General features: G+C 54.6%; 1 protein-coding gene across 3 annotated transcripts in view; it reads right to left on the bottom strand.

The window, feature by feature from the left end:
* Positions 1–12123, bottom strand: part of Gpr107 (G protein-coupled receptor 107) — a 30998-nt gene extending 18875 nt beyond the window's left edge. Inside the window, exons 1-10 of one of the 3 annotated variants that reach the window (XM_033759040.1) lie at positions 11891–12123; positions 11442–11492; positions 11279–11358; positions 10294–10421; positions 8205–8242; positions 7351–7407; positions 5241–5351; positions 4515–4648; positions 1261–1336; positions 24–97 (exon numbers count right to left, since the gene is read on the bottom strand). In XM_033759040.1, coding sequence (XP_033614931.1) covers positions 24–97; positions 1261–1336; positions 4515–4648; positions 5241–5351; positions 7351–7407; positions 8205–8242; positions 10294–10421; positions 11279–11358; positions 11442–11492; positions 11891–11956 — 815 coding nt within the window. In that variant the 5' untranslated portion in view covers positions 11957–12123. The remainder of the gene's footprint in view (positions 1–23; positions 98–1260; positions 1337–4514; positions 4649–5240; positions 5352–7350; positions 7408–8204; positions 8243–10293; positions 10422–11278; positions 11359–11441; positions 11493–11890) is intronic. The other 2 variants (XM_010627355.3, XM_010627357.3) reach the window with 2 other exon arrangements.
* Between the last annotated feature and the right edge of the window lie 12291 nt (positions 12124–24414).

Raw genomic sequence — 24414 nt, 5'->3', positions numbered from 1 at the left:
CCGGCCAGCGCGCCCGCACTTACAGGTGCGTGATGTAGTACACCACGGCCCAGCCCTCGATCGGGAAGCCCTGGGAGGAGATGTAGTGGTAGTCGATCTGAAAGCAACAGCTGCGGGTCAGAGGGGCAGACTGGGCCTTGCCCAGTGCACAGAGGAGCAGGCAGCGCCCGGCAGGAGTCCTCCCTCAGCCCCTCGCCAGGCCGCCACCACAGCCCAGCCAGGGATCCCGGATCAAATCATCACTGGCAAGCAGCTGCCTTGCTCTCCTTAAAAACCTCCCGGGTTTCAACACCCCAAGGTCTTTGCAACATTCCAGCCAAGAACTTTATCCTCCACACCTCTGCCGCTTACAGGGCAGACAAATCAGCCAACATGGGGGAAAAAAGTCTACGTTTAATCACCTGGCTTCAACTATTTTTCCTTTTAAAAAAAGCCCTTGTCATTTAGAGACACTTGAGGCCACCAGTGCTGCTAACTAAAGTGGCAAGGTTCAGCAGTGCCCCCGATGGCTCCCGGTGGAACCCCAGGCTGACAGCAACACACACCCTTCGGTTCTCTCTGAATCCTATGTGGAGCCAGACGCGGTGGCATTTGCCTACAGTCCCAGCACTGAGGCAGAGGCGGGAGGGTCACAAGTTTGAGTCCCAGTTGAGCAACTTAACCAGAGCCTGTCTCAAAGTAGAAACTAAAAAGAGCTGGGGATGGAGGTCAGGGCGAAGGCCCCGAGTTCAATGTCTAGTACCCACAGGAAAAAAGATGCTGAAGTGACTCACTCCCTACCTATGCGACTCCAAAGAGACTCTCACTGTCTCAGTCACTGTCCTTTTTTGTTTGTTTTTTTTTTTCTTCCCAGTTCCAGGGATCGAACTCGGGACCTTGCGCTTGGAAGGCAGGCGCGGCGCCACTGAGCTACGCCCCCTGGCCTGACTGTCGCTTCCCGACTCTGTACCCAGACCCTCTCGCTTCTCCCTGATGTCACCTTTGAGCGCAGCAGGGAGCCCAGGGCGGCCTATGAACACCTCGTGCAGTCTCCCCACGGCCTCCAAGTGTCCTTGAGACTCATAGCTGAAGCTCAACTCCGCTCCGCCCTGCTCTGGCTGGTGTTCTGGCGGTTCTGGACTGGAGCCCAGGGCCTGTGTGTTAGGCAGGTGTTCTACCGCTACGCTACCTGCCCTTTAAAAATGCTACCGAGACGGGGACTAAGTCACCCCTCACTCACACAGGCACAGCGCAAGCCACGCTCAGGACGCTAATACTCACCGCGTGGAACACCAAGGAGAGGGACTTGGTGAAAGGGAGGGCCGCCATCAGCCAGTGGATCTTGAACACGTCGTTCCTACAAAAGCAGAGGAGGAGTCAGCAGAAGGTTCCCAGGATGGCCCAAGCCCAGGTGTGTCTCTAAGCGGGCAGGATGCACCAAAAACGCAAGCCACAAATGTGAAGGACGGAGGTACAGATGGGCGGGTTTTATTTACCTATCCACAGACAAGCTTCCGCTACACACTGCAGGGCGGCCTTGGCTCACTATGTATCCTGGCCTGGCCTTGAACTTGTGACCCTCCTGCCTCAGCCTCCTGAGTGCGGGGATGACAGCTGTGCCCCATGCCCGGCACTTTGTGTAGTAGCAGTGGTCTCAGGTAGATGACTCAGGCGTCTCTGACAGATGACTGAACTCGATGGGTTCAGAGAAACAACAGCTGAGTCCCGACCAGGTGGAGAACTGCACCACGACAGTGTCCTCCCGGGAAGCCTCACGGGATGAGGCAGGATGAGGCAGACAGGTGTGGAAACAGTGCAGCCAGGGGCGAGTGTGTGTGTGCGTGTGCGTGTGCAGGAGAACAGCGCAAGGAGCAGGAGGTGGTCGGTGCTTCCCTCGCAGGCCCGCCACACCCGCAAGCCCCCACCTCCCAGGACTCGCGAGGCCGTCGTGGAGAAGAACTCGCGGAGTATACAAAGGGCGCGAGTGACGGGGAAGGAGCATCCACGATGCCACAGCAGCGAGCAGGGTGGCAGCGCGGTGTCCCTGTCCTGCAGAGGAGCCGACAGGACAGAGGACAGAGGACAGAGGACAGTGCTCCCACAGGACCGGACCAGAGGAAAGGAGACATCTTCCGCCTCTCCGGAGATGAGGACGCGTTTCAGCAGGCAGCACTACACACCCCATGATCTCGGAGCAGGAAAGGCCCGCTCAAAGGGCACCACCCAGAAACAAAGTCAGATTCTCATTCCGCTACAGCGCCGCAGAGTCTAAGCCCTGGGGGAGCCGGCAGTGGGTAGGATGCAGGAGGGCCGGCACTGCACACACAAGGACAGAAACCCGACAGGAAATGGCAGCGACACAGGCGCATGGCCAACACCAGAGAGCCGCAAAGCCAGCGGGCGAGCAGACACTCGGGCGCAGTGTGGGCGCACAGGGCAGACGGGCACTCTCGAGGGCTGGGGCAGGCGTGACCAGCACTACCTGCAGAACACAACTCCGCCAGCTGTGGTTCAACCAGTTCACATGTGGCGGTTCTTCTCCTCCTTTCCTGCTTCTTTCCGGCCACGAAGACTCTGTCACTTTTCTTGGCAGCTTTTCCTTGATTGAAGTTTAACAAAAATCTCACATTTCTCTGTGTTTTCATTGTTTTTTTCTCTCCATCAAATTTATTATTTTATAAGTTGACTTTTTTACCTTAGTGACCAGCACCCCCCTCCCGGTCTGCTCTGCTCCCAAGGCCCGGCTGGGCGCGTGCCGCGGTGCGGCTGGGTGGGAAGAGCACACTACAGGCCGCACGGTCCGCATCGATCTAAAGCACACGTGACACTGATAGGCACCTGCGAGAATCCACAAACACCCAGGCTGTCTGCTGAGCGCTCTCGGGGCACCCGTGGCCGGCAGGGATGGGAGGGAGAGGGCCAGGAAAGGAAGGGCAGGGTCAGAGGGGCCACGTGCACTGGCCTTCCGGGCTGACTTCCCTGGTACATCCTGCTCCCACACCCGTGACGTGCAGGTCGGAAAGGCAGCGAAGGCCGGGCAGTCGGTCACTGCTGCATGGCCTGAGAGTCACTCCGCCTGCAAACCACCCTCACCCACACATCCGGGCCACCCTGACTTATGGGCCGAAGTGGAAGCCAGGGCCGCCTGGGCCCCAACACTGATCTCCCTCACAGCCTCTTCTGAAAATGGGGTGCCCGCCTACCCCGTGTGCTGCCAGGAGAGGAGCTGAGCTGAGCTGAGCACACACCAGACTCCAGAGCCACCGCTGAGTCCCTGGGCCCGGGCCCTGGGCTGCCACACAGAGCTGAAAGGAGCCTGGCAGCCAGCCACAGGCCCCAGCTCAGACAGGCGACGCTGGCCGCGTCTCTCAGCGGGCTCTGAGGCTCCTGCAAAGCACGGCACTTCCACTGCAACGTTCTGGGAGGAGACGACACACATGTCAGCAAGAAGCTAAGCACCGGACGTAAGAAAAATGCAGCAGCCTCATGTAACCACACACTAGAAACTCGCCACAATTTCACACTGGGGACCCGAGTACAAGGAAATAAAAATGACACCCAACACCTGGCGGGTAAGCGGTTTTGTTTGTGTAGCACCCTGATTTGCAAAGCTCCCTCAGCTTAAATCACAGATTTAAGGATCTCAAGTGTGCCAGCACATGCCTGTAATCCCCACACTCTGGTAGGCTGAGGCAGGAGGACTGCAAGCTCAGGCCCAGCCTGGGCAAGTTAGCAAGACTGTGGCTCGAAACGGGGCAGGGACTGAGGAGGGAGCTTGGTGTGAAGGCCCTGGTTCCACCCCAAGTGCCACAAATCAAAAGAGAAACAAGAAAAAGAAAAAAAAAAAGCACTCGGAGGAAGGCAGGGTGATTATTACTGCCGCAGTTTCACAGCTGAGGAAAAAGGCTCACTGTGAAGCAAGGCAGACAGAAAATCACAGAGCACACACTTGTGACCTGTGGTTCCTACTTTTCTAGGAAAAAGCAAGAGTTTCTTTAAAAAAAAATCCTCAAAATCCTTTATGACCCGAATGCGTGGGATTCTTCCTTCCTGTGTAACAACTGCCTGATAACCTTGTCCCCACGTGGATGTCCCACCTGCCAGGTGCAAAGGACATCCCGACACATAGGTTCCGGCAACCGCACCCGCCAGCACCAGCGCCAGCGCCAGCACGGCCGGCCCCGTGTCTGACACTCCAGGGAGCGCGGGCTGAGTTACCTCCTGAACTGCAACCACGCAATTCACATGCGCTTAGCTCCCTAACTGGGCCGTACTGTTCTGCTCCCTCCTCTCCCGGACCTCCTCCAGGAGGGCCAGAGGCCCGGAGCCGGGCAGCGGGGCCGGAGTGCCCACGGAGGGGTCTGCTGCCACAGGCTCTCCTGCACTGTCCTCCCCAGACGTCGGGCAGGTGTCTGGCTCAATCGGAGGAGCCAGCGGCAGCACAGAGGCATGGGGCGCCCCGAGCGGTTGGCCCTTCCCAGTGGAGAACCGGGCAAAGGGGAGATGCACCAGCCTCGGCCCGGGTGTCCGCTCACCGCCGCTTCCTGAGGATGTGGATCCAGATGGTCCCAGCAAGGAAGAAGAAGGCGGCCATGGAGATGTAGAGCTTGGGCAGCGGGATTTCCCCGGCGGACAGGTAGCTGTCAGGGTTCTTCTCGATGATCTTGATCTGAAACCAACGAGGGGGATGTTCACTTCGGGAACAGACGTCCCTCTCTCGAGCTGGAATCTCAGTGGCTTCGTGCCCACTGAGGACAGCGGCACCGCGGCGACCACCATGCTGTCCATTCTCGGGCAGAAGCAGAAATGTGGCCCAGTCCCTCCGGACTCCCTTCCACTTGGGGTCTCTGCCCGGCGTCCCGCCCACCACAGAGGGTCCCCTGACCCCTTTTCTCTCCACGAGGTGTTTCTGAAACCTGTGCTGGGCGGATGGAAATGTAGCTCAGTGGTAGGCTGCTGGCCTAGCACACACAAGGCCCTGGGTTCAATCCCTGGCATCACAAAAATGAGACGTTTTTGGTGGTCCTTTGCATCGAGCCACATTGCCAGCCCCTTTTCACGGTGAGGCAGGGTCCTGCTACAGCCAAACTGCCTGGGCCGGGCTTGAATTTGGGATCCTCCTGCCTCGCCCTCCCAGTGTGGACTTTATGGGCAGTTTATGCACCAGCATGCCCAGCTGAAAACCATTCTTACAGAAAAGCTGATGTCTTGGATTTTACACTGGCGAAATCCCCGTATCACAGTCCCCACGTGATACTTACATCAAGGCTGAATGAAAACTTGTCACTCGACTGCCACTCATTGCTCGGGCATTTATGAAAATAGAGACTATAAAGTCCTTCTTGATCATCCGTGCTGATGTTAAAGAAAAACTGAAAGTGAAGAAAAAAAATGTAAAGGTACTCGAATCCGCTGCTGATTTCTTTTTCTTTTTGGTAGTTCGGACTGGCCTTGAATTCACTCTGTTGCTCAGGCCGCCTCGGGTGCTAGATTATGAGCAAGCACTGCCCTCCTCGTTTTTAGAGCTTAGGGATAAATGATGACTGAAGAAAACAAACTGATCACCCTCTCCCAGAGCAGAGTTCAACGGATGAGCCCTTGCCCTACGGTCCCTCCCCAATATTTTCTAACAATGCCCGAGCACGCGGACAGCGGTGTTCCGGTACCGCAAGCGCCGTCTGCCTGCACCCGGAGTCCATCCGCGCCTCCCTGCTAGCGTCATCACAGCCCATGACCTGAGACGGAGCTGTCTAGTTCTCCGTCAAGCATATCATTTTGTGCTTTAGGTAAAAATACTCCCCAAGAAGAAAGGAGGCTCATCTTATTGTTGAAAAAGAGCAAAATCCCCTCATCAAAATTCACATGTATGATTTTAGACAACAGTAACATAAGCTACATTTTCTCCATTTGTCTTATGTTTCACAGGTTCAAATGAAGTTTAGTGTAAACTGAAATAATCCACACACCAACACAGGATGACTCCTCGGTCAATTCTAAGAACATTTTACTATCAGCAAAAGTTCTAGGCATAAAAAGAGATCTGTCTTAAAGACACTGTTTAGGGTTACGAATAAATAAACTAAAGAGCAGAGCAGGGAGGCGATGGTGAAGGCTGCCCTGCTGTGCTCGGAGGCAGGCGGGGTCTCACGGCGAAGTTCAGGCTAAGACTGAACCAGCTACGCTCGCAGGGCAGCCTGGCCCTGCCCTCCGGACCCTCCTGGCTCAGCCTCCCCAGCACCCCGGCACGTGGCATTTCGGGGTTACCACAGAGTTGGGAGGGTTTCTGAGCGGCTGGCACTGCTCCGTCTCCTGAGCCCAGATGGTTACTGACAGGCTCTGTTCTCAGATCGGTGGAGATCACTCGTGTTAAACTATGCCCCAAACTCCTGCCTGTACAGTCCACTCAGGTTGAGAAACAGAAACCTCTGTAAACATTAATTTTTAGTTCTAAAGACAGACCCGAGGGAGGCCGAGACTGAGGCAAAGGTTTCAGAGAAGCCTCAGAGGCAGGAGAGCAGAGAGAAAGCGGCAGGGCGGAGGGGACCAGTGGGAACAGAGCGAGCAGGCTTCAGGGGGCCAGGACGCCACGCCAGCCGGAAAGACTCAGGACCGGGCTGGGCCCACGGCCAGAGCACGGCAGGAAGGGCGAGCTGGCCTGAGGGTGGAAGTGGAGTGGGCAGGGAAGGGACAGGAGCGGGGGTCAGGGAGACGACGTGGGCTTCAGGCCGGTGACAGATGGGACGCTGCCCAGGACTGGGCGAACGTGCAGCACCAGCCCTGCTCACTGTCAGCCCTTCTTCCCGACAGCGACGAAACACAACCAGTGCGGAAGGAGCAAAATAATCCAGGCTGAAGGCAATCCCAGCAGTGGGTGTGGCGGGGGTTCCGGAGACGGGAACACGAGCCTGCTGCCCATGAGCCTCCGGGAAAGGCAGGGCTGTGCTCGGTACTTGTACGGACCTGCACAGGGCGCCCCCATCAGAGCCCTCAGAGATGGGCCCTCCGCTCTCCTGAGATACGACACTGGCAGTGCAGGGCCGCCTGGCAGGCTGCAGCCCTACAGCGTCCACTGCCTGTCCCCGCGGCAGTGCTGCGAAGCTGGTCAGGGTGCGGGAGCGCCTCTCCAAACCACCACGCCCTCAGCCCAAGGCCTCTCGGGACAGTGACTGTGTGGGACACGAGGCAGGGGCCGTGGACTGGCCAGCAGACCTGCCCTGGAAGGTGGACACTCAGCACGACGTCCACACTTGGGGACCTGGGACTTGAGCGCAGACACAGCCGCTTGCCAGCTTGTCTGTGGCTGACAGAGGGAGCCAGCCTCGGGGTTCCACGGCGGACAGAGTCTACGCAACCTTACCCGGTAAGCCGTACCTGAAACGAGACCGCCCCAGCGTTGCTGTGAACAGAGAAGGATTTCTCTCCCGGTGCCTGAAAAATAACACTAGTTTAGGGTGAATCTGGAGAGTGGGAAAAGTACACACATTAAAATTAAACTTTAAGGGCCAAAGATTTAGCCCAGTGGTTCTGCTGCCTGCCTCGCGAGCACAAGGTCCTGAGTTTGATCCCCAGTACCAAAAAAAGAAAAATTAAACTTTAAAACCACCTTCTTGCAAAACCCTAAGATTGCTTCTGAAAGGAAAACCACCGTCCTTCCGAGCCAGGTCTGAAAGCCCGCTCCCTCAGCGCCTCCTCCCTGGCTCCCCACCCACCTGCTCCAGCTTTGGCCCAAGGAGGAGCCCACTCGGCTCCAAACACCCACAGAGTCCCTGGGCGGCTGGGAAGGGAGGATCTGCCCCTACTGCAAAGGTCTCTGCCACCACGCCCTGCAAGCTCCCCCTGGTCGGGGTGCGGGAACCAGTGCAGCCGGAATCAGAATGCTGGTTCCCACTTTACTGCCTCTCACCACGTCGCCGCAGCCCGAGCAGCCTCACACCAGGGACCCACGCCAGCCCGGACGCCCTTTGCTTGGCGGACTCACACGTGCGCCCCTGGTTCCGCCAAGGCTCAGGGCGCGGTCCCGGCAGACACTGGCCCACCTGAGTTCCCTTCTCCAAACCACCAGCGTGCGGCACCTGCCTGCTTCCACCCCTGCCCCGGCAGATCCCAGTGAAGCCACTTCTGGCTCCCGGCAGATCAGCGGTGCACAGCGTTGCGAACACTCCCACGTGTGCACACGGCGCACACCGTATCCAGGAAAGCCGAGCAGAGTGCTGGTGAGTTCGTACCTTGGCGTCCCCCGTGCTCCTTTCGGACTTCCCACCGTCTGGAAGCAGAGGTGAAAAGCTGTCACTACAGGATGGCTTGTGAGGCTCAGCTTGTCTACTGTGAGGTCCTTAACAGGTTCCTGCGGCCTGAACCACCGGCGACAAATGCATGACTGTCCCAGGCCGCCCGAGGGGACCTCACGCTGTACCACAGGTGGCTCAGAGCCGCCTGGCAGTGGGACGTGAATTACGGGCCCCTGGTGAATGTGTTCCAACAACCATGGTGGGCTGCCAGCCCTCAGAGCCCCAGCAATCCCGGAAGGGCAGAAGCAGCCAAGGGAAATGCATCTGATGTTAGCAAACCAACGGCAACAGCGAGAACCAGCAGGGAGCTGGGCTTCGAGTGGTCCCGGGCCCGTGACTGCAGAGACTGCAGAATCGTTTCCTCACTTCCTACGTGACCGCATTTGCAAACAGAGAAATGTTCACAGATTTACTTCCATACGTGGAAAGACAGAGCCAGTATCAGCGTGATGGGTAGTTCTACGTGTGGGGCTGGAGACTGAGCCAGCGCCCGCTGCGTGCTGGGCAAATAAATGCTCCCTCCCGAGCCACACCCATGGCCTCATGGGCAGGGCTCCGTCAACACGGGCGGCCGGGCCTGGGCTTTGATCCACACAGGGGAAGGGGCGGTGGGAAGAGGGGAGCTGAGGCTCTCTGCGGGAAGGGGAAGGGCGCGGAGTATCCTCCGAAGCAGGGGTAGGGACGTGGGCAACACAGCCGGAGAAGGGGCAGCACGCAGCCCTGACTGCACCGCCCCACACACGGGCCCCCTGTGTGCTGTTAGCTTGGATGGCGTTTTCACCAAGAGAGGGGAAAATGTACCGATCCCGCAACAGGCAGGAAATTATCTTTAAGGAACTCACACAAATCCCCAGTTGGGCCTGACAGGTAATGGGAGGAGGAAATAAATACAAATCAGCACATGAGCAGCCGGGGCCGCTGGGCGAGAAAACTCCAGGTCGAACCCACAGCGCCACACAAAAAAAGAAAGCCAGTATAGCCCCGGGAGTAAGAGTCAATACGAGAACAACAATACCCTGTGTACCTTTCACTTCAGGGTTTTTTCTTTTCTTTTTGAAACAGGGACTCGTTATACTTCTAAGGCTGGCCTTAAACTAGGCTCAAGCAATCCTCCTGCCTCAGCCTCCTGAGTAGCCGGCATTGCAAGTATGAACCACCACGCTCAGCATTTCAGAACTTTTAAAAAAAGCCAATACCCGGGACTGAGCGGGACACGGCAGTGTGTACACTATTTCTACATATTTCCAATAGGAGTATAAATTCACCAAAGTCATTTGTAAAAGAATACGAAAGTGTCTTAACGTTCTCAAAAACATTTCTGTGCTCTGAACCAGAAAGTCCAGTTCAAATAACCAATCCTAAGCAAAGCTTCACACATATAAAAGTTTCTGTGTTGGAAAAATTCGAAGTCGGTGTGGTAGCACAGCCTTGTCATTTCAGTACTCTGGGAGGCTGAGGCAGGAGGATTCCAAGTTCGAGCCCAACTTGGACACTCAGTGATAGCCAGTCTCAAAGTGAGTAATAGAAAAAGGGATGTGGATATAGCTTAGTGTGAAGGCCCTGAGTTCAAGTCCCAGTGAAAGAAAGACACAAAGAAAAGAAAGAAGGAACGGAAGGAAGGAGGAAAACAAAACCTGCCACGCCCCAGGTTTACAGCACCCTGGGAACAGGACGCGCCAACAGGCAAGGACGGGAAGCCACTGTGACTGAGGGCTCTGGCGCCGGGGATCAAACTCTGGCCCTTGCGCCTATGAAGTAGGCGGTGGCTCCACTGAGCCAAGCCCCCAGCCTTCGTGACCGTGAGTTTCGAAGGGCAATGTCTAGACTTAGGACACAGCTAAATTACTAAAATTCAGCTGGGAATGAGAGAGACGACCGCTGTTTTCTGTTTTTTCTGTATTTCCCACACCCTTCCTCGAGGATCACGTGTTTTCATGCAACCTCCGCAATGAAATTCGGACACAGCAGACCGCGGAAGTGGGGCGGCCACCAAGCAGGGCCGAACCCAGCCGTGCCCTCTGCTCACCTTGAGCTCTCTGAGTCTGGTTGCCGCTGCTCTCGGATGCGGGGCTCTGCCCGGGGACTTTCTCACCACTGCCGAAGACGATCCTGGGCAGCTGGGCACCGGCTTCCGGTGGAGACCGTATTTTCACTCTGTGGTGGAGCCACACAGGGGGAGGAGCTCAGAGCAGGGCTCCAGCGGGGCCGCGGCAGCCCTGAGTCCTCGGTCTCCAGGGCGTCCTAACGGGGCGGAGCTGCCCCCCTCTAGAAGGGCAGGGCCAGGGTGGAGAGCACCTGCCCTGTGGGCTATGGCCCTCTGCTGCCAGGAAGGGCGGGCAATTCCCTGGAATAACCTCGAGGTCACAACTGCTGGACTCACGCTGCCCAAACACCCGACTCGCTTGGCAACTGCACGGGCACCGGTGGCCATCGCACCCTTCCCTGGAACGGTCGCACTGCGAGTGCCCACCCGGAGTGGACTCGGGACGGCAGCGCGCAGGGAAGGCGGGATGGGAGTGGATCCACCCGGCCTCCGGCCAGCGGGGTTACTGTCCCGAGGTCCAGGCTGACCGCGGAGCCCAGGCACCTCAGCGACTGGCAGACTCGACTTTCTTAGCAGCAACCGAGGCGCCGTGGGGAGCGGGCAGCTCTCCTGGTTCGAACGGGTCCCCCGCTGGCCCGCCCAGCCCTGCTTCTGCACGCGGCCCCAGCTCCTCCAACACCTTCAAAGACGCCTCCGAACCCCGTGAGGTGGGGGTGCGCCAGAACCCGAGAACAGCAGGTCCCCGTTCCTCTGCCACCGGGTCCAGAGGCTGTGGCCGTGAACCCTCCCCAGGGTCTGCGCTGGGCCTCTGCTGGGCAGGGAGGGGAGCCCTGAGGGAGCCCAGCAGGGCCGACCCTGCCTCAGGCTCCTGGGGACGGGACAGGGACAGGGACAGGGACAGGACCCCGGCCCACGCGGCGCCGTCTGTGCTCTCAGCCGGTACGGAAGGGACGAGGGAGTTACTTACTCACTTCTGGAGATGTCTAGGATCAGGAGAGTGACAGACACAGACTGCTTCCTCAAGATGCAGTAGTTCACGTCTTCACCCTGAGAAGGAGCACGGGTCGCTCAGCACCCGGCTCGCGCTCGAGGCTGCAGCCTGGGCCCCAGGGCACCGGCCGGACACTCACCAGGTAGGAGGAAAAGCCATCATTCTTCGTGCGGTCCAGGCTGAACCCGATCTGGGGCAGGGAAAGGGGGGTCAACATCCATGGCCGTTCGGCCTGGCTCATCAGCGAGCACAGAGCGCCGCGGCCTGGCTTCCTCCCGCGCTCCCTCCGTTCATTTTGTATAAGGCAACGCTGCTCACGTAAAATCGCCAATTATGAGATTTATCCAACAATTACAACTTGTGCTGAAAGCAAACCAACTTGAAAATAAAAAGCCAGGCCTGGCAGCGCACGCCTATAACCCCAGCACTCCGGAGGCTGAGGCGAGAGGAGCGATCGCCGCAAGTTTAGGGCCAGGCTGGGCTATGAAGCAAGACTTTCTCTCGAGAAACCAAAACCCAAAAACAAAAAGAAAAGGAGGAGGAGCAGCTGCTGCCTTCTCCCCATTCGGTCCTCGGGGACACACTCACAGCGGCGTCCTTGTCGGCGGCCCCCGCGGGGTCGTGCATGGAGAGGCTGGTGACGTTCACCCGCATGAAGCCGTCCTTGAAGAAGCCGAAGGTGTTCAGGTGAACCTTGTGCCTCACGTCGTCCTAGAGATGAGCAGCGGTGGGGTCAGCGTACGAGACACGAGACGTGACGACTCCCCAGGCCGGAAAGCCACGGCACCGGCTTCCCCCATGGTCTAGGGAGGAACCAGGACGGCGCGGCTCCTGTCCCGTCCCGTCCCCCCTCCCTGTGTCCGCCACACACACACACACACACACACACACACACACTCCCTCTCTCTCTCTCTCTCTCTCTCTCTCTCTCTCTCTCACAGGGCAGCGTCCAGCAGGGCAGGGGGCGCTGGAGGGCTGCAGATACACTCAACTCACTCACACAGCCACAAGGGCAGCCCACGGCACCTGTGACTTCCTTGCAAAGGCTCACTGTGCCTGAAAATGGTATAGAAGGAGAGGGTTTTCAGGGAACAAAGCCTCGTGCAAAAGTCAAATGGCTCAGGCTCTACTAAGGTGGGGAAACCCGAGCGCTGGTGAAACTGCAGCACAGGGACGCCAGCACTGCCGCTCTGGAAAAATGACCGAGAACTATTTCCCTAAACTGCAACGCTTTCAGTAAGTCTGTGCAAGTATAATTTATTTCTAAATGTGGAATCTCCAAAATATCAGAGGTATCTCAAACACAAACACCAAAGACCTGTAAAGAAAGGCTGAGCTGGGCGTGGTGGCACACGCCTGTCATCCCAGCACTCGGCAGGCTGAGGCAGGAGGATCGCTGTGAGTTCGAGACCAGCCTGGGCTACATAGTGAGTTCCATGTCAGTCTCAACTACGTAGTGAGACCCTGTCTCAAAAAAAAAGGCTATGAACTGAGTGTGATGGCTCACTCGGAAAGCTGAGGCAGGAGGGTCTCCATGAATGCGAGGAGCCTGGGCTACACAGTGAGTTTAAGATCACCCTGAACTATATAGCAAAACCCTCCCTCAAAAAACATTTAAAAAATAAAGAGAAGAATAAAAGAATTTTTAAAAAAGAAGGCTTTGGGTCAGACCTGTAACCAGAACAAGCTCACCACATTCCCCACCCAGCTCCCCTCTGAGCTCTGGCACACTCCACTGCTGAGGCCGCCCATCCCTCCCCCAGATCCCTCCCCCAGATCCCTCCCCCAGCTGCTCCGAAGCCTCAGGGCAGCTCTGGCCTCCCTGCCTTTGACGGCTGGGTCTCCACTCTCATCTTCCCTTTCTCTGGCCCCTGAGAATTCTCTTCGTGGCCAACACCAGGGAGCACTGGAGCTGCGGGCTGAAAGCCTGTGTGCTGGGCCTGGCTTCCCAGTGCAGCAGAGCGGCCTGGAGCAAAGCTCAGCTCCCACAGTGAGCAGGGAGCAGAGCCAGCCAGGAAGTCGGAGGATGGGGCCTCAGGGAGCTGCACAATGGAAAAACCCCAGAGCCAGCTCTCCAGGCCCTTCCTCCCCGGTAAGAACGGCAAGCGGGGGAAGCAGGGCTCTCTCCACGGGACAGCACCCGGCCACCACCACCGCTGCCGCTGCCACCGCCACCGCCACCGCCGAGGCTGGAGAACTGCGCCTTCCACACAGGCCTGGCAGCCTGAGCAGGGCCACAGGAGGCCGGGAAGAAGGCGCAGCCCCGACAGGCAGCCATGGCCCCACAACTGCGAACGCAGGACGCCGGTCTGGGATCCTGGGTCCTCGGGGCAGGGACTCCTACCACTCCGCAAGGCAGGCCGGCCGGAGGGGCCCTTCTGGCCACACCTACAGTGAGGACCTCGGCCTGCGGAGTCACAGGGCCCCTGTGCAGCTGCTCTGCAGTACAAGAGCCCCAGGTACTCGTCATACGCACGGAGCCCCCAACGCACGCTTTCGAGTTGTTTGCTTCCTTTCTAGTTGTTTTTTCAAAACACATCTCCGCTGGGACCTTACAGCAGTTTCTATTCGCAGTAACAGCGTCCCTGGACGATTTCCCCTAACCCCTGCACGTCACCCCAATGATGCTCTCCCACCACGAAATACGGTTTTGGACAAATGTGTAAAACGATCACAAAGGTATCACAACCCCTAGTTTTCTGCGCTTTCCAAGAACTGGCTGTGCCTGTGAGGGAAATGCAGCAAGGCCGGGCCGTACTCAGGCCTCTGAACAGGCGAAGGGCAGAGCGGAGTCCAAACTGGGGCCAACAGATTCGAGTTTGTTAAAAAGAAAGTTAAAGCCCGATGTATTCACTTGTTTAATTCTAACAGATTTGAATTCACAAAACTATGAAAAGGTCACAGCCAGGGAACTGTTCTGTACTTTCTAAATTTTTAAGTGTTCATGTACCAACGTATAACAAGAAAAAGTCAAATGTTATTTTTATACAAGTCTTGCCATTTACAGTAGGCATGGTGGCACACCCCTGTAATCCCAGCACTCAGGAGGCTGAGGCAGGAAGACCTCTGTGAGTTTGAGGCCAGGATGGACTGCATAATGAAACCATTTCAAAATGAAGAGACCATGCCATTTGCTGGCAGTATCTACAGGACCCTTGCCTGATCAAAAATTTCCACTTTTTTTTCCTGGTGTTTTGAGACAGGGTTTCACTGTGTGATTCAGGCTGGCCTCAACCTGGCATGATTCTCCTGCCTCAGCCTCCTGAGTGCTGGGATTACAGGGAGGCGCCATCACCCGGCCCCAAGTATCTGCACTTGGAGCTATGTGGTCATCACACCAAATGCACTTATGAAGAGCCTCTGCCAGCTGCACCCTACAAGGATCAGACACACGAGTCTCCAGATCAGGCGTGCAGGAAGCACCCACGCTCGTCAGCTTTCTGGCTGCAAAAGCGCGGCCCTGGGTTCCACGGCCAGCACTAAGAAACTCACTCATGCAACTTTATTCGATTAAATGCAAATCAATATTTATGAAACAACCCCATGGTGAGGCCCAAATGGTGCCAGCTCCTCCGGGGCCCACGGGGAAGCCAGGCCGCAGGCCCCGAGGTCCCGCACCCGGCAGTTGTCAGTGGGGAGGCAGAGCAGCAGGATGCGGCCCTGGTGCTTGGGCCAGGAGGGTGACAGCGCCTGACACAGAAGTGCAGACTGAGTCACGCCTACAGCAGGGAGGTCAGCCCTCACCCTGGTACCCTGCACTGCGGCACTCCAAGAAGGAGACCAGCTATGGCCATGAGGCTGGCAGCTGGCAGAACCGGCACCGCAGCTCAGGATCCTTTAAACTCCAAACCCATGCTTCAATCACCTCAGACGTTTTATTTACAACCAGACAGTGTATTATCATTTTGCTGACTTTTGGGGGGGAGTTGGGGACTGATTCTTTCTATGTAGCCCAGGCTGGCTTCCAGTAGTTTAGGCTGGTCTTGAACTCAGGAGGTCATCCTGCCTCAGCCTCCTGCCAGCCTCAATCACATGGCAAGACCCTGTTTTTTTTTTTTTTAATTGAGTTTATTGGTACATTTTAGGTATACAGTACAGTTACATTCATCATTGGGACTTTGTACCTTTACATGACAGGTCTTGGTTTTCATTTTTCCCTTTGTCCCTGCCCTCCCTTCACCCCCTCCTCCCCTCCCTGTTTACAAATACTTTATTTCCATTTTCTCTTATTTTTTTCTTTTCCCTTATTACCTTTCCCCTACCCTTCCCACTTTCCCTACACCTTTAGCCCTTTTCTTCCTATTCCCATTGTCAATTATCTCATTAGGTCTTAAAAACATCAACAAGCAAAACTATCTGGACATGGTGGCACATGCTTATCATCCCAGCACTGCTGAGGCTGAGGCAGGAGAACCGTAGTGAGTTCAAGGCCATACTGAGCTACAGTGTAAGTTCAAGGTCAGCCTGAACAACTACATAGTGAGACTCCAAACTGAAAAGCAAAAACAAACAAAAAAACCACAAAAACACAATCAAAAGTAAAAAGTTCCCTGTCATATAGGAAATGTTTTACTCCTTCAAATGCTTTATGAAAGTTAATCATAACTTTGGTTGTTTTTATTTTACCGTTTTTTTTTTTGCTACCAACTATGCCTCTGAAAGAAGTACCATACCTAAGTCCTTACAACACTGTTTATGTACTTTCAGTACTCAGTGAGGCGTATGGAATCTAAGGGCTTCCCACTGAGTCAAAGCCCCAGCCGTCTTTTAAAATTCTGAGACTGGGTCTCACTGAGTCACCCAGTTAGTCAGACTGGACTTCAACACAGGATCCTCCAGCCTCAGCCTCCTAGAGGCGCCGCTGTACCAGCTCCTGGACCTCTTCTGCTCATGTGCAGATTTCTAGGGTGTACAGATCTAGATGTGAAAACTGTGTGTTGCACAGCATTAAGAGTTTCAATTTTACTTGAAACTGCCAAACTGGCCAGCATGGTGATGCATGCCAATAATCTAAGCAGGCAGAGGCTGAGGCAGGAGGACTACAGTTTTGAACCCAGCCTGGAAAACAGTGAGACCAGTTCTCAAAATTAGGGGAAAAAACCCAAAGAGCTCAAGATACAGCTCAGTGTGAAGACCCTGGGCTCCACCTCCAGTGCCAGGAGAATACGGACCAGAAGGGGCTGTCCAGTCAGTCTCCAAGCCAGGTGAAGGCTCCTGCCCCACGCACCCTTGCTGGGCCTGGTGACGTCAGACTTCCTGTCCCAATCTTATGGAAGTGAGTGACAACCCTCAGACTACCTATCAGCCAGACATTCTGTAAAGTATCTTCTGAACATGTGCTCATTTTCCTACTGTAACTGGGGTTAGGCGGATGCACGAAGTTACATCCCCAGCTCTGGATCCTGCTAAGTCATAAAATTGCCTGGGCTGGGCTAAAACTCAGGATCCTCCTGCCTCAGCCTCCCACAGCCGGTATCACAGATGTGCACCACCACATCCAGCTCCTACTGGAATTTGTAGGTGATGCATTTTGGTGAATACTCTGATTTGCATGCTGTGCCTCTTCCCAGTCTTTTTTAACCTGTGTGGTATCTTTTGTCACGGGGAGTCTTACATGTTGGAGAAAGCCCAGCAGTTCTGACACTGTCCAGCCGGGGCCTCAAACTCTCGCTCCTGCGGCTGCAGCTTCCCAAAGGCCTGTCGATCTTTAATCCGGGTTCTGTTCTTTCAAATGTCTTTTTAAAACAAGTCTTGAAGCCCGGTGTGGCGGTGCACGCCTGTCATCCCAGCACTTGGGAGGCTGAGGCAGGACTGCTGAGACTTCAGGACCAGCCTGGGCGACACAGTGAGTTCCAGGGCAGCCTCAACTACACAGTGAGACCCGGTCTCAAAAAACAAAAGTAAATAAAGAAATAAAACTAGCCTTGATTCCAAGCACACACAAGATTCCGGCATCTGATTCTGCTCTCTCACTGGGTGTAGCCCAGCTGACCTCCGTCCTGTGGACGTGTAGCAGACCCAGCCCGCTCTCCTCCCGCCCTCCTCCCGGGAAGGCAGTCCCTGGCCATTTCAGAGCAGGCTGTGTGGTATCACCTCTGTCACACATGAGTCCCCTGCTTCCTGTTGTCATCTCAGGAGACTCCGCCGTCTGCGCTCGCCCTTCCTCCTCGACTGCATTTCTGTGACTACATCATCAGGACCTCCGGCCACGCTGCAGACGTCTTTTCTTGTCTTAGATGCGTTCGGTGGGAAAAACAAACAGCTTCACACTGACAAACTGAGAAACCAGCTAGAGACTGCACGTCTTTCAGAGGCACAGACATGGAAGGGACGCCATGGGGTCTGGCTTTTAGGAGGGGCCGCTCTCGCTACCAAAGTGACCTGGAGTAGCACTGGGACACTAGGTATGAGGGCTGATCAGAGACAGGGCGAGGGGTGAAGTTTTTTTAACGTTTTAAGCAGCGGACAACATGACTGTGAATCCCCTCAGTGCCCCGCTTTACTTCAAACTCGCTCCTCCCGCCCTCCCTGTCACTCCCCGCAACAGCTCGTGAGCCCTTCCCTGAGTATCTGGTCGCGCTGTCCGGGCTGCCTTGATGTCCCGAACTGATTCAGAACATTTACTTTTCCTGGTTACTTTGACTTGGTGACCAGCTGGAGGCTTCGCCGCACCGGGCCTGGGGAAGGAGGCGCTGAGAGCCGCGTGGGCCTGGCTTCCTGCTGGGTGGCACTGGCGGCGGCAGCCACTGTACTTCTGGTCAACCTCGCAACGACACTGGGGAAAGAGGACTCCAGAGCCGCTGCGGACGAGTGTGCTGCACGGGACTCGCTCTATGATACCCTCTGTCCCTTCAGTCCTCTGCACGGTGGAGACAGGAGCCGGGAGAGCGTCCAGAGCACTGGTGGCCCCACACGGCAGCAGCCCTGCGGCCTGAGAAACCAGTGATCCTCGGGCCTCAGAAAGGCCAACGGGAGGGAGCCAGGCCCACGGGACGGGCATGGGGCTGGGCGGGCTGCCAAGGAGACATCTGAACAGAAAGGGGTGCAGGCACCTGCAGACAAGCCCAGCGCACAGTAGAAAAACCTCAAGTAAAGATGAAAATGTGTAAGGAAATTTTCCCAAAGCTCAACACTTAATGGCAACGATTGCGGTGGGTGTGGTCTTTTCTTCCTTATTTTGAAAACAGTTGCAGCCAGGGCCTGGGATTTAGCTCAGGGGCTCTGCCGCTTGCCTCGCAAGAGCAAGGCCCCAGGTTGAGGCTGGGGCAAGAGGATCACCCTGAATTCAAGTCCAGCCTGGGCTACCCAGTGAGTTCAAGCTCAGCCTGAACTACACAGTGAGACCAGATCTCAAAGAACAAAAAATAAGCTGAGTGTGGTGGTGTACATCTGTCATCAGGAGGCTGAGGCAGGAGGATTGCTGTGTTCTAGGCCAGCCTGGGCTACAAAGCAAGACTTTGTCTCAAAAAAACAAAACAAAACAAAACAAAACAAAAACCACAGTCGTTGAGAGTGTAGCTTGGTGATAGAGAGCTTGCCTAGTGTGTGAGGCCCTGGGTTTGATGCCCAGAAACAAAACAACAATAAAACTTCCCTCCCCCCAAAACCCACAGTTGTCTTACAATGCTGACATTTCTGTCATTTTACCTGATTTTCAGAACTTGAAAAATACTTTCACTTTCCCATCAACTTCACATTAAATTGCTTTTAACATAAGACAAGTAAAGACATCTCCATTTAGTGTTTCTTCTAAACTGAACTTCAGAAAACAAGGCCACAGTGAGACGTCCCTAAGCATGCTAAAGTTAACCTCTTAGCAGTCTCCCGACTGTAGCCACAGCTACGCCAGCCCAGAGGTCCACAAGAGGCCAGTACAGCATTCTGTTTGGCTTTTCAGTTGTTTTTGTGCAGGGGACAGAACCAAGGCCTGCATGCAAAGTGAGGCTTTACCACTGAGCTTATACCTACAAACTCCTGGTTTTTAAATCTGAATTCATTGCCAGCTAATCTGACATAAGCTTTAACTTGTAGTTTCTCTTAAAAAAGAAAAGGGCTGGGGATCTAGCTCAGTGGTTCTACCACCTGCCTCACAAGCACAAGGTCCCAAGTATGATACCCAGTACCAAAAAAAACAAGAAAGAAAAGAAAGACGCTGGGCATGGCAGCTGGTAGCTGTTACGGTTTGGGTCTAGAAATCTCCGCTGAGCCTCATGCATTCACAGGTGGGGCTCTTTCAGAGGGGGCTGGATGTAGTGTGTGGGTGTAATGCTGGGACTAAGGGTGGGTGATTACTAAATCAGCCCTCTGCTTGGCTTGGCACTGCCCTAAATCTAGTAATCTGGATACAATATAAGGGCCAGGAAGAGGCTCATCCTGTCCCTTGCTTGCTGGTTGCTTTGCTACCTTCTGCCAGCCATGAACCGCTTCTCCTCTGTAAAGCCTGTCTGCTGCAGCAGCCTGCCTTGGAGCCCGTGGACTATGGACTGAAGCCTCTACAGGCTGTGAGCTCAATAAACCTTTCCTCCTTTAACTCTGGGTGCCAGGTATCTTGTCTCAGTGATGAGAAAAGTAACTGAGACAGTAGTGCACACCTGTCATCCCGACACCCAGCATGCTGAGGCAGGAGGATCAGTCCAAGATTGAGGCCAGCACGGGCTAAGCAGCAAAACCTGTCTCAAACACAAAACAAAACCAACCACAGGATCCAGCACCTCTGGGCCCCACCTGGATGTGAGGGCAGCTGCCTACTGAGGCAGGAGCCACACAGCCACAGGCTGCTGCAGGACCTAACTACCTGGACCCACATATGAGCTTATGACCCTGCTTAAAGCAGTCGGATCTGGACGAGGAGCAAAGGCGCCTGCAGGCACCACAGTGGTCTCTGGTGACAGAGCCAGGCCAGACCACCGCTGCCTCAGACACAGGTTCTGGTCTCAGCCGCGGGTGCTGCCGTAAGGAGCAGGCCAGTCAGACCCTGGGCTCAGCGCACAGACAGCGGCTCACGGGGCAAGTCAGTGCACTCACAGGGCAGAGCCAACCGCAAATACACGGAGAGAACCCACGAGGCGGGGTCTGGTGACCAACGAGGTCAGCGAGGGCTTCGGCAACCAATGCTCCCCAGTGCGGGTGTGGGTGACAGGAAGGAGTCAGATCCAGGTTCGAACTCCCACTCCTGTCCTTCACCAGAGCTCCTCCCTCTCATGGAGGGAGCAAGGGTGATGACGTCAACCTCAGTGGGCCGTGCTGAGGAGGTTGCGGTCTCACCACGCAGGCCAGGATGGCCTAGAGCTCATGGAGATCCTCCTGCCTCAGCATCCCCAGTTTTAGGATCACAGGTGAGCACCACCAGGCCTGGCCTTGAACCTTTAAAGAGTATGGAAACTTAACCCAGCTAAGATGTTAAGCTGGGGTCTGGGAGGTGACGAGGACCAGACAGGTCATGGGGGGGAGCCTCATGTGGGAACCACTAGTGGCTTTACAGAGGGAGGCAGACCAGAAACGCAGTCACGCACTCCGCCCCCGGCCACAGGCACCCTGGGCCACCTGGCACAGAGCAGAGCAAACCTCTCCTTGATACACCCCGCCTGCGGCCCAGAGTCCAACAACGGAAAGCAGAGGATGCCCCTGCCGGTGCCAGCGGCTCTGTGCCCACCCTCTTGTCCCCTCCCTCCCACCCTTCCTTTCTCTTATGAGCAGGGTCTCATCTTGCCCAGACTGGCCCTCAACTCCTAGGCTTGAGTGACCCTCCTGCTTCAGCCTCCCCAGGAAGGGGGCACAGCTGCACACCACTGCCTGGGCACTCTCCTCTTCTTACGGACACCAGCTGTGGTGCAGTGAGACCCTCACTAATCTGGTCAATCTAATCTTATCCACAGAGATCTTGTTTCCAAACAAGGCTACCGAGGTCCCAGGCAACAGAATTCCAGGGGGACACAATCCAGCCCAACACACACCCACTCTCTTAACCATTCACACTGACACAAGAGATGAGGAAAAGAAATCCTATTCTGTAGTTTAGACCTTTTTTTTTTTTTGAGACAGGGTCCCATTATATACTTCAGGCTGGCCCTGGACTCACTCACTACACAGCCCAAGCTGGCCTCGAATTCAGAGTGATCCTCCGGCCTCAGCCTCCCAAGTGCTGGGATGAAAGAAAGACAATGGCTTTTTTTTTTTGTAACTGGGACGGAACTCAGGACCTTGTACTTGTGAGGCAGGTGCGGTGCCACTGAGCTAAATCCCTGACCCTTAGAGTTACTTGACCTCAACTTTCTCCATTAGCAGAAAAAAACAACAACAACAACAAAAAAAACTACACTTAAGTATTAAGCCACAGGGCTGGGGATCTAGCTCGGTAGCACCGTGCCTGCCTCTCAAGCGCAAGGTTGTTTGATCCCCAGGTTAAAAAAAAAAAAAAAGATTAAGCCACAAAAACCCCCACAGGACTGGGAGTATAGCAGCCAGATGCAGGGCTTGGATTTAGCAGTGCAAGGCCCCTGGGTTCGGTTCCTAGCGCTGTAAGAAAAAGAAGACTGCCAAGCAGCACACGCGCACTTGTCACCGGCCAGGAGCGCCCACAGCAAGATGTGCAGCCAGTTCCTACAAAGGCCTGGAGCAGATTCTGAGCAGGCACTGGTACATACGGAGCCGGAGCCCCGGGAAGTCGGCAGCACACGCTGCCTGGGAAGCAGACGCAGAGGTCCGGGGTCCTTCCGGTTGGCACGTGCCCAAATACTGGCGCTTCGTGTGCCGTGGACGCCCTGCTCTGGTGGTAACCGTAGGCAGCAGAACCCAAGAGGCCTCAGTCGAGCCCCAGGTTCACATTACCCAAGCTCACACGGCACGAGGGGGCAGGTGGCGAGGCCTTTCCCACACACGCCACGCCATGGCTGGCGCTCACCACATTCCCCAGGGTCCCGCTCCCTTCTGCAAAAACACCAGGGCAGGCCTCCTCGCCTCCACTTCCTGTCAATGGCGCCCCACAGCCTGTCCACACAGGCTTCGCCCTCCGCTCCCAGCTGGGACTCTCCCCCAAGCCCTCAGGGGCCAGCCCTCCTCTGCGCACCCCACACACACAGTGGGTCCGGAGTGGACGTCTCAGCACCACTCGACCCCATCTGCAACTGCTGCACTCTCGCATGTTAAATAAAAAGCTCCCTGGTGTACACCGGTAATCCCAGAACTCGGGAGGCTGAGGCAGGGGGATCACTGTGAGTTCGAGACCAGCCTGGGCTACATAGTGAGTTCCAGGTCAGTCTCAACTACATAGTGAGACCCTGTCTCCAAAAATAAAAAAATAAAAAAATAAAAAATATATATATTATCGATGATGAAGGTGATCACTACGTGTATCTAAAATGTACCAATAAAATTAATTTTTAAAAAGGACCATCCTGGACTACATAGTAAGTTCAAGGCCAGGCTAAACTACATAGCAAGACTCAGTCTCAAAAAACAAAAGAGAGAAAGGTCAAAAAAGAAGGAATGTGAGAAATCTGGGAAAACCAGAATGATGGAAAGTAATAAAAGTAAATTAAAAATGAGAAAGACTCCTTTCCAATTAAAAAATTAAAAATGGGAATAAGGAAATGGGGGCGGGCAGAATTAGCCACTAGGTGATGGTTGTTGAGGTCACATGACATGCGATTCTTGCGCTGGTGCACTTTAAATCCCCCATGATAATTACTTTAAAAGATCAATGCATATTCTGGATACTCAGTGACCTCCTCAGTTTGGGTCTCTAACCTGATCAGGGTCTATTTCAATCTCAAGCAAAACAAAACAATCGAATGCTGCTGCTCCAATGGACTCTCTCCTAGTGACTTTACTTTCCTCGGGCAAGATGTCAGAACATTTAAGAGAAGAAAACAACTCCAGTATTGATTCTAGAATGAGCACAATGATATTTATGAAACATGTTACCAAGATAGAACCATTAAGTAATTTAGCACAACAGGGAGAAATGAATCACTAGAATTACACAAATTCAGTTTGCTTCCACCACTGAGGTTGGTAAAATTTTCTACCTACAGACACTGAGACGCTATCTAATGATGCCAGCCACGTGGTATTTTGATTCTGGACGTGTAGAAAGAGTACTGAGCTCAGAGCCAGACGCCAAGGCCCTGGCGTGTCCCACTGACAGCTTTGTCTCTTATTTATAAGCTGTATGAATTCAGCTCATTTCCTAAAGACTCAAAATCAAAAACTATATAATGGCAGAATCTTAAAGACCAGGAGTGGGGGTGCGTGTGTATCTGTGCGCGCCTGTTTATTTTTGTTTTGAGGAGGAGTGTCCGGTTATGTTGCCCAGGATAGCCTTGAACTCCTTCCTGCGCCTCCCAAGTGGCTGGGGTTAAGAGGCATAAACTACCACCCCTGGCTTCTGGAATTCATGTGGGAGTCGGGACCCATAGATAAACTTCACTGGGCATATAAAGCCTGAGAACGTTCTGTCTATATTTCAAACTACAAATAATTTCTATAGCTTTTAGCAGATTATCAAAAGGAACCAAAATTCAACTGTCTTCCTGTGGTTAAGAACCACTTTCAACAGAATAATTTTTTAAATTGTAAACAATCAAAGCCGATACCCAAAGTGTGGTTGCATGAATCTGGTCAGACTTTTAATTCTAGATCTGCAAAATACTCTGCCTTCACAAAATACCATGCTTCGTGGTGAACAGTACGTGCTTTTACAAGACAAACTCCTACAATCCCACAAACTTGTTTTATGAAACGCGTATTATGAAAGTAACGTACTAGACTCTGAGTCATTACGATGTACTTTTCTATTCCCCGACATGTTAACCTGCTGAATCACCTGGAGGTTCGTATTCAGCCTTCCAGGACCTTCAATTGTTAGTTACAGTATAAAGCAAGATTCTAGGCCTACCCCAAGTTTCTCTTTTTTGTTGTTAGAAACGTATTTCAAACCAGGCTTGCAATGTCTCCTGGGAATTCTGCAGCGGGAGCCCTGACCGAACCCGGAAACTGAGGCTAAGGTTCATCAAACCCTAAAATCGCCGGGTACCAGCGCATGCAAGCGCGGAGACCGCGGACGGGGAAGCTGGGATGAAGCCGAAGGTGAGGAGCAGCAAGAAAAGCGACGT

The sequence above is a fragment of the Fukomys damarensis genome, unplaced genomic scaffold (genome assembly GCF_012274545.1).
Source record: "Fukomys damarensis isolate Sample0158 unplaced genomic scaffold, DMR_v1.0_HiC HiC_scaffold_36, whole genome shotgun sequence".
Classification (NCBI taxonomy): domain Eukaryota; kingdom Metazoa; phylum Chordata; class Mammalia; order Rodentia; family Bathyergidae; genus Fukomys; species Fukomys damarensis.
The sequence above is the reverse complement of the archived record's forward strand: the minus strand, read 5'-3'. Positions and strand labels throughout refer to the sequence as shown.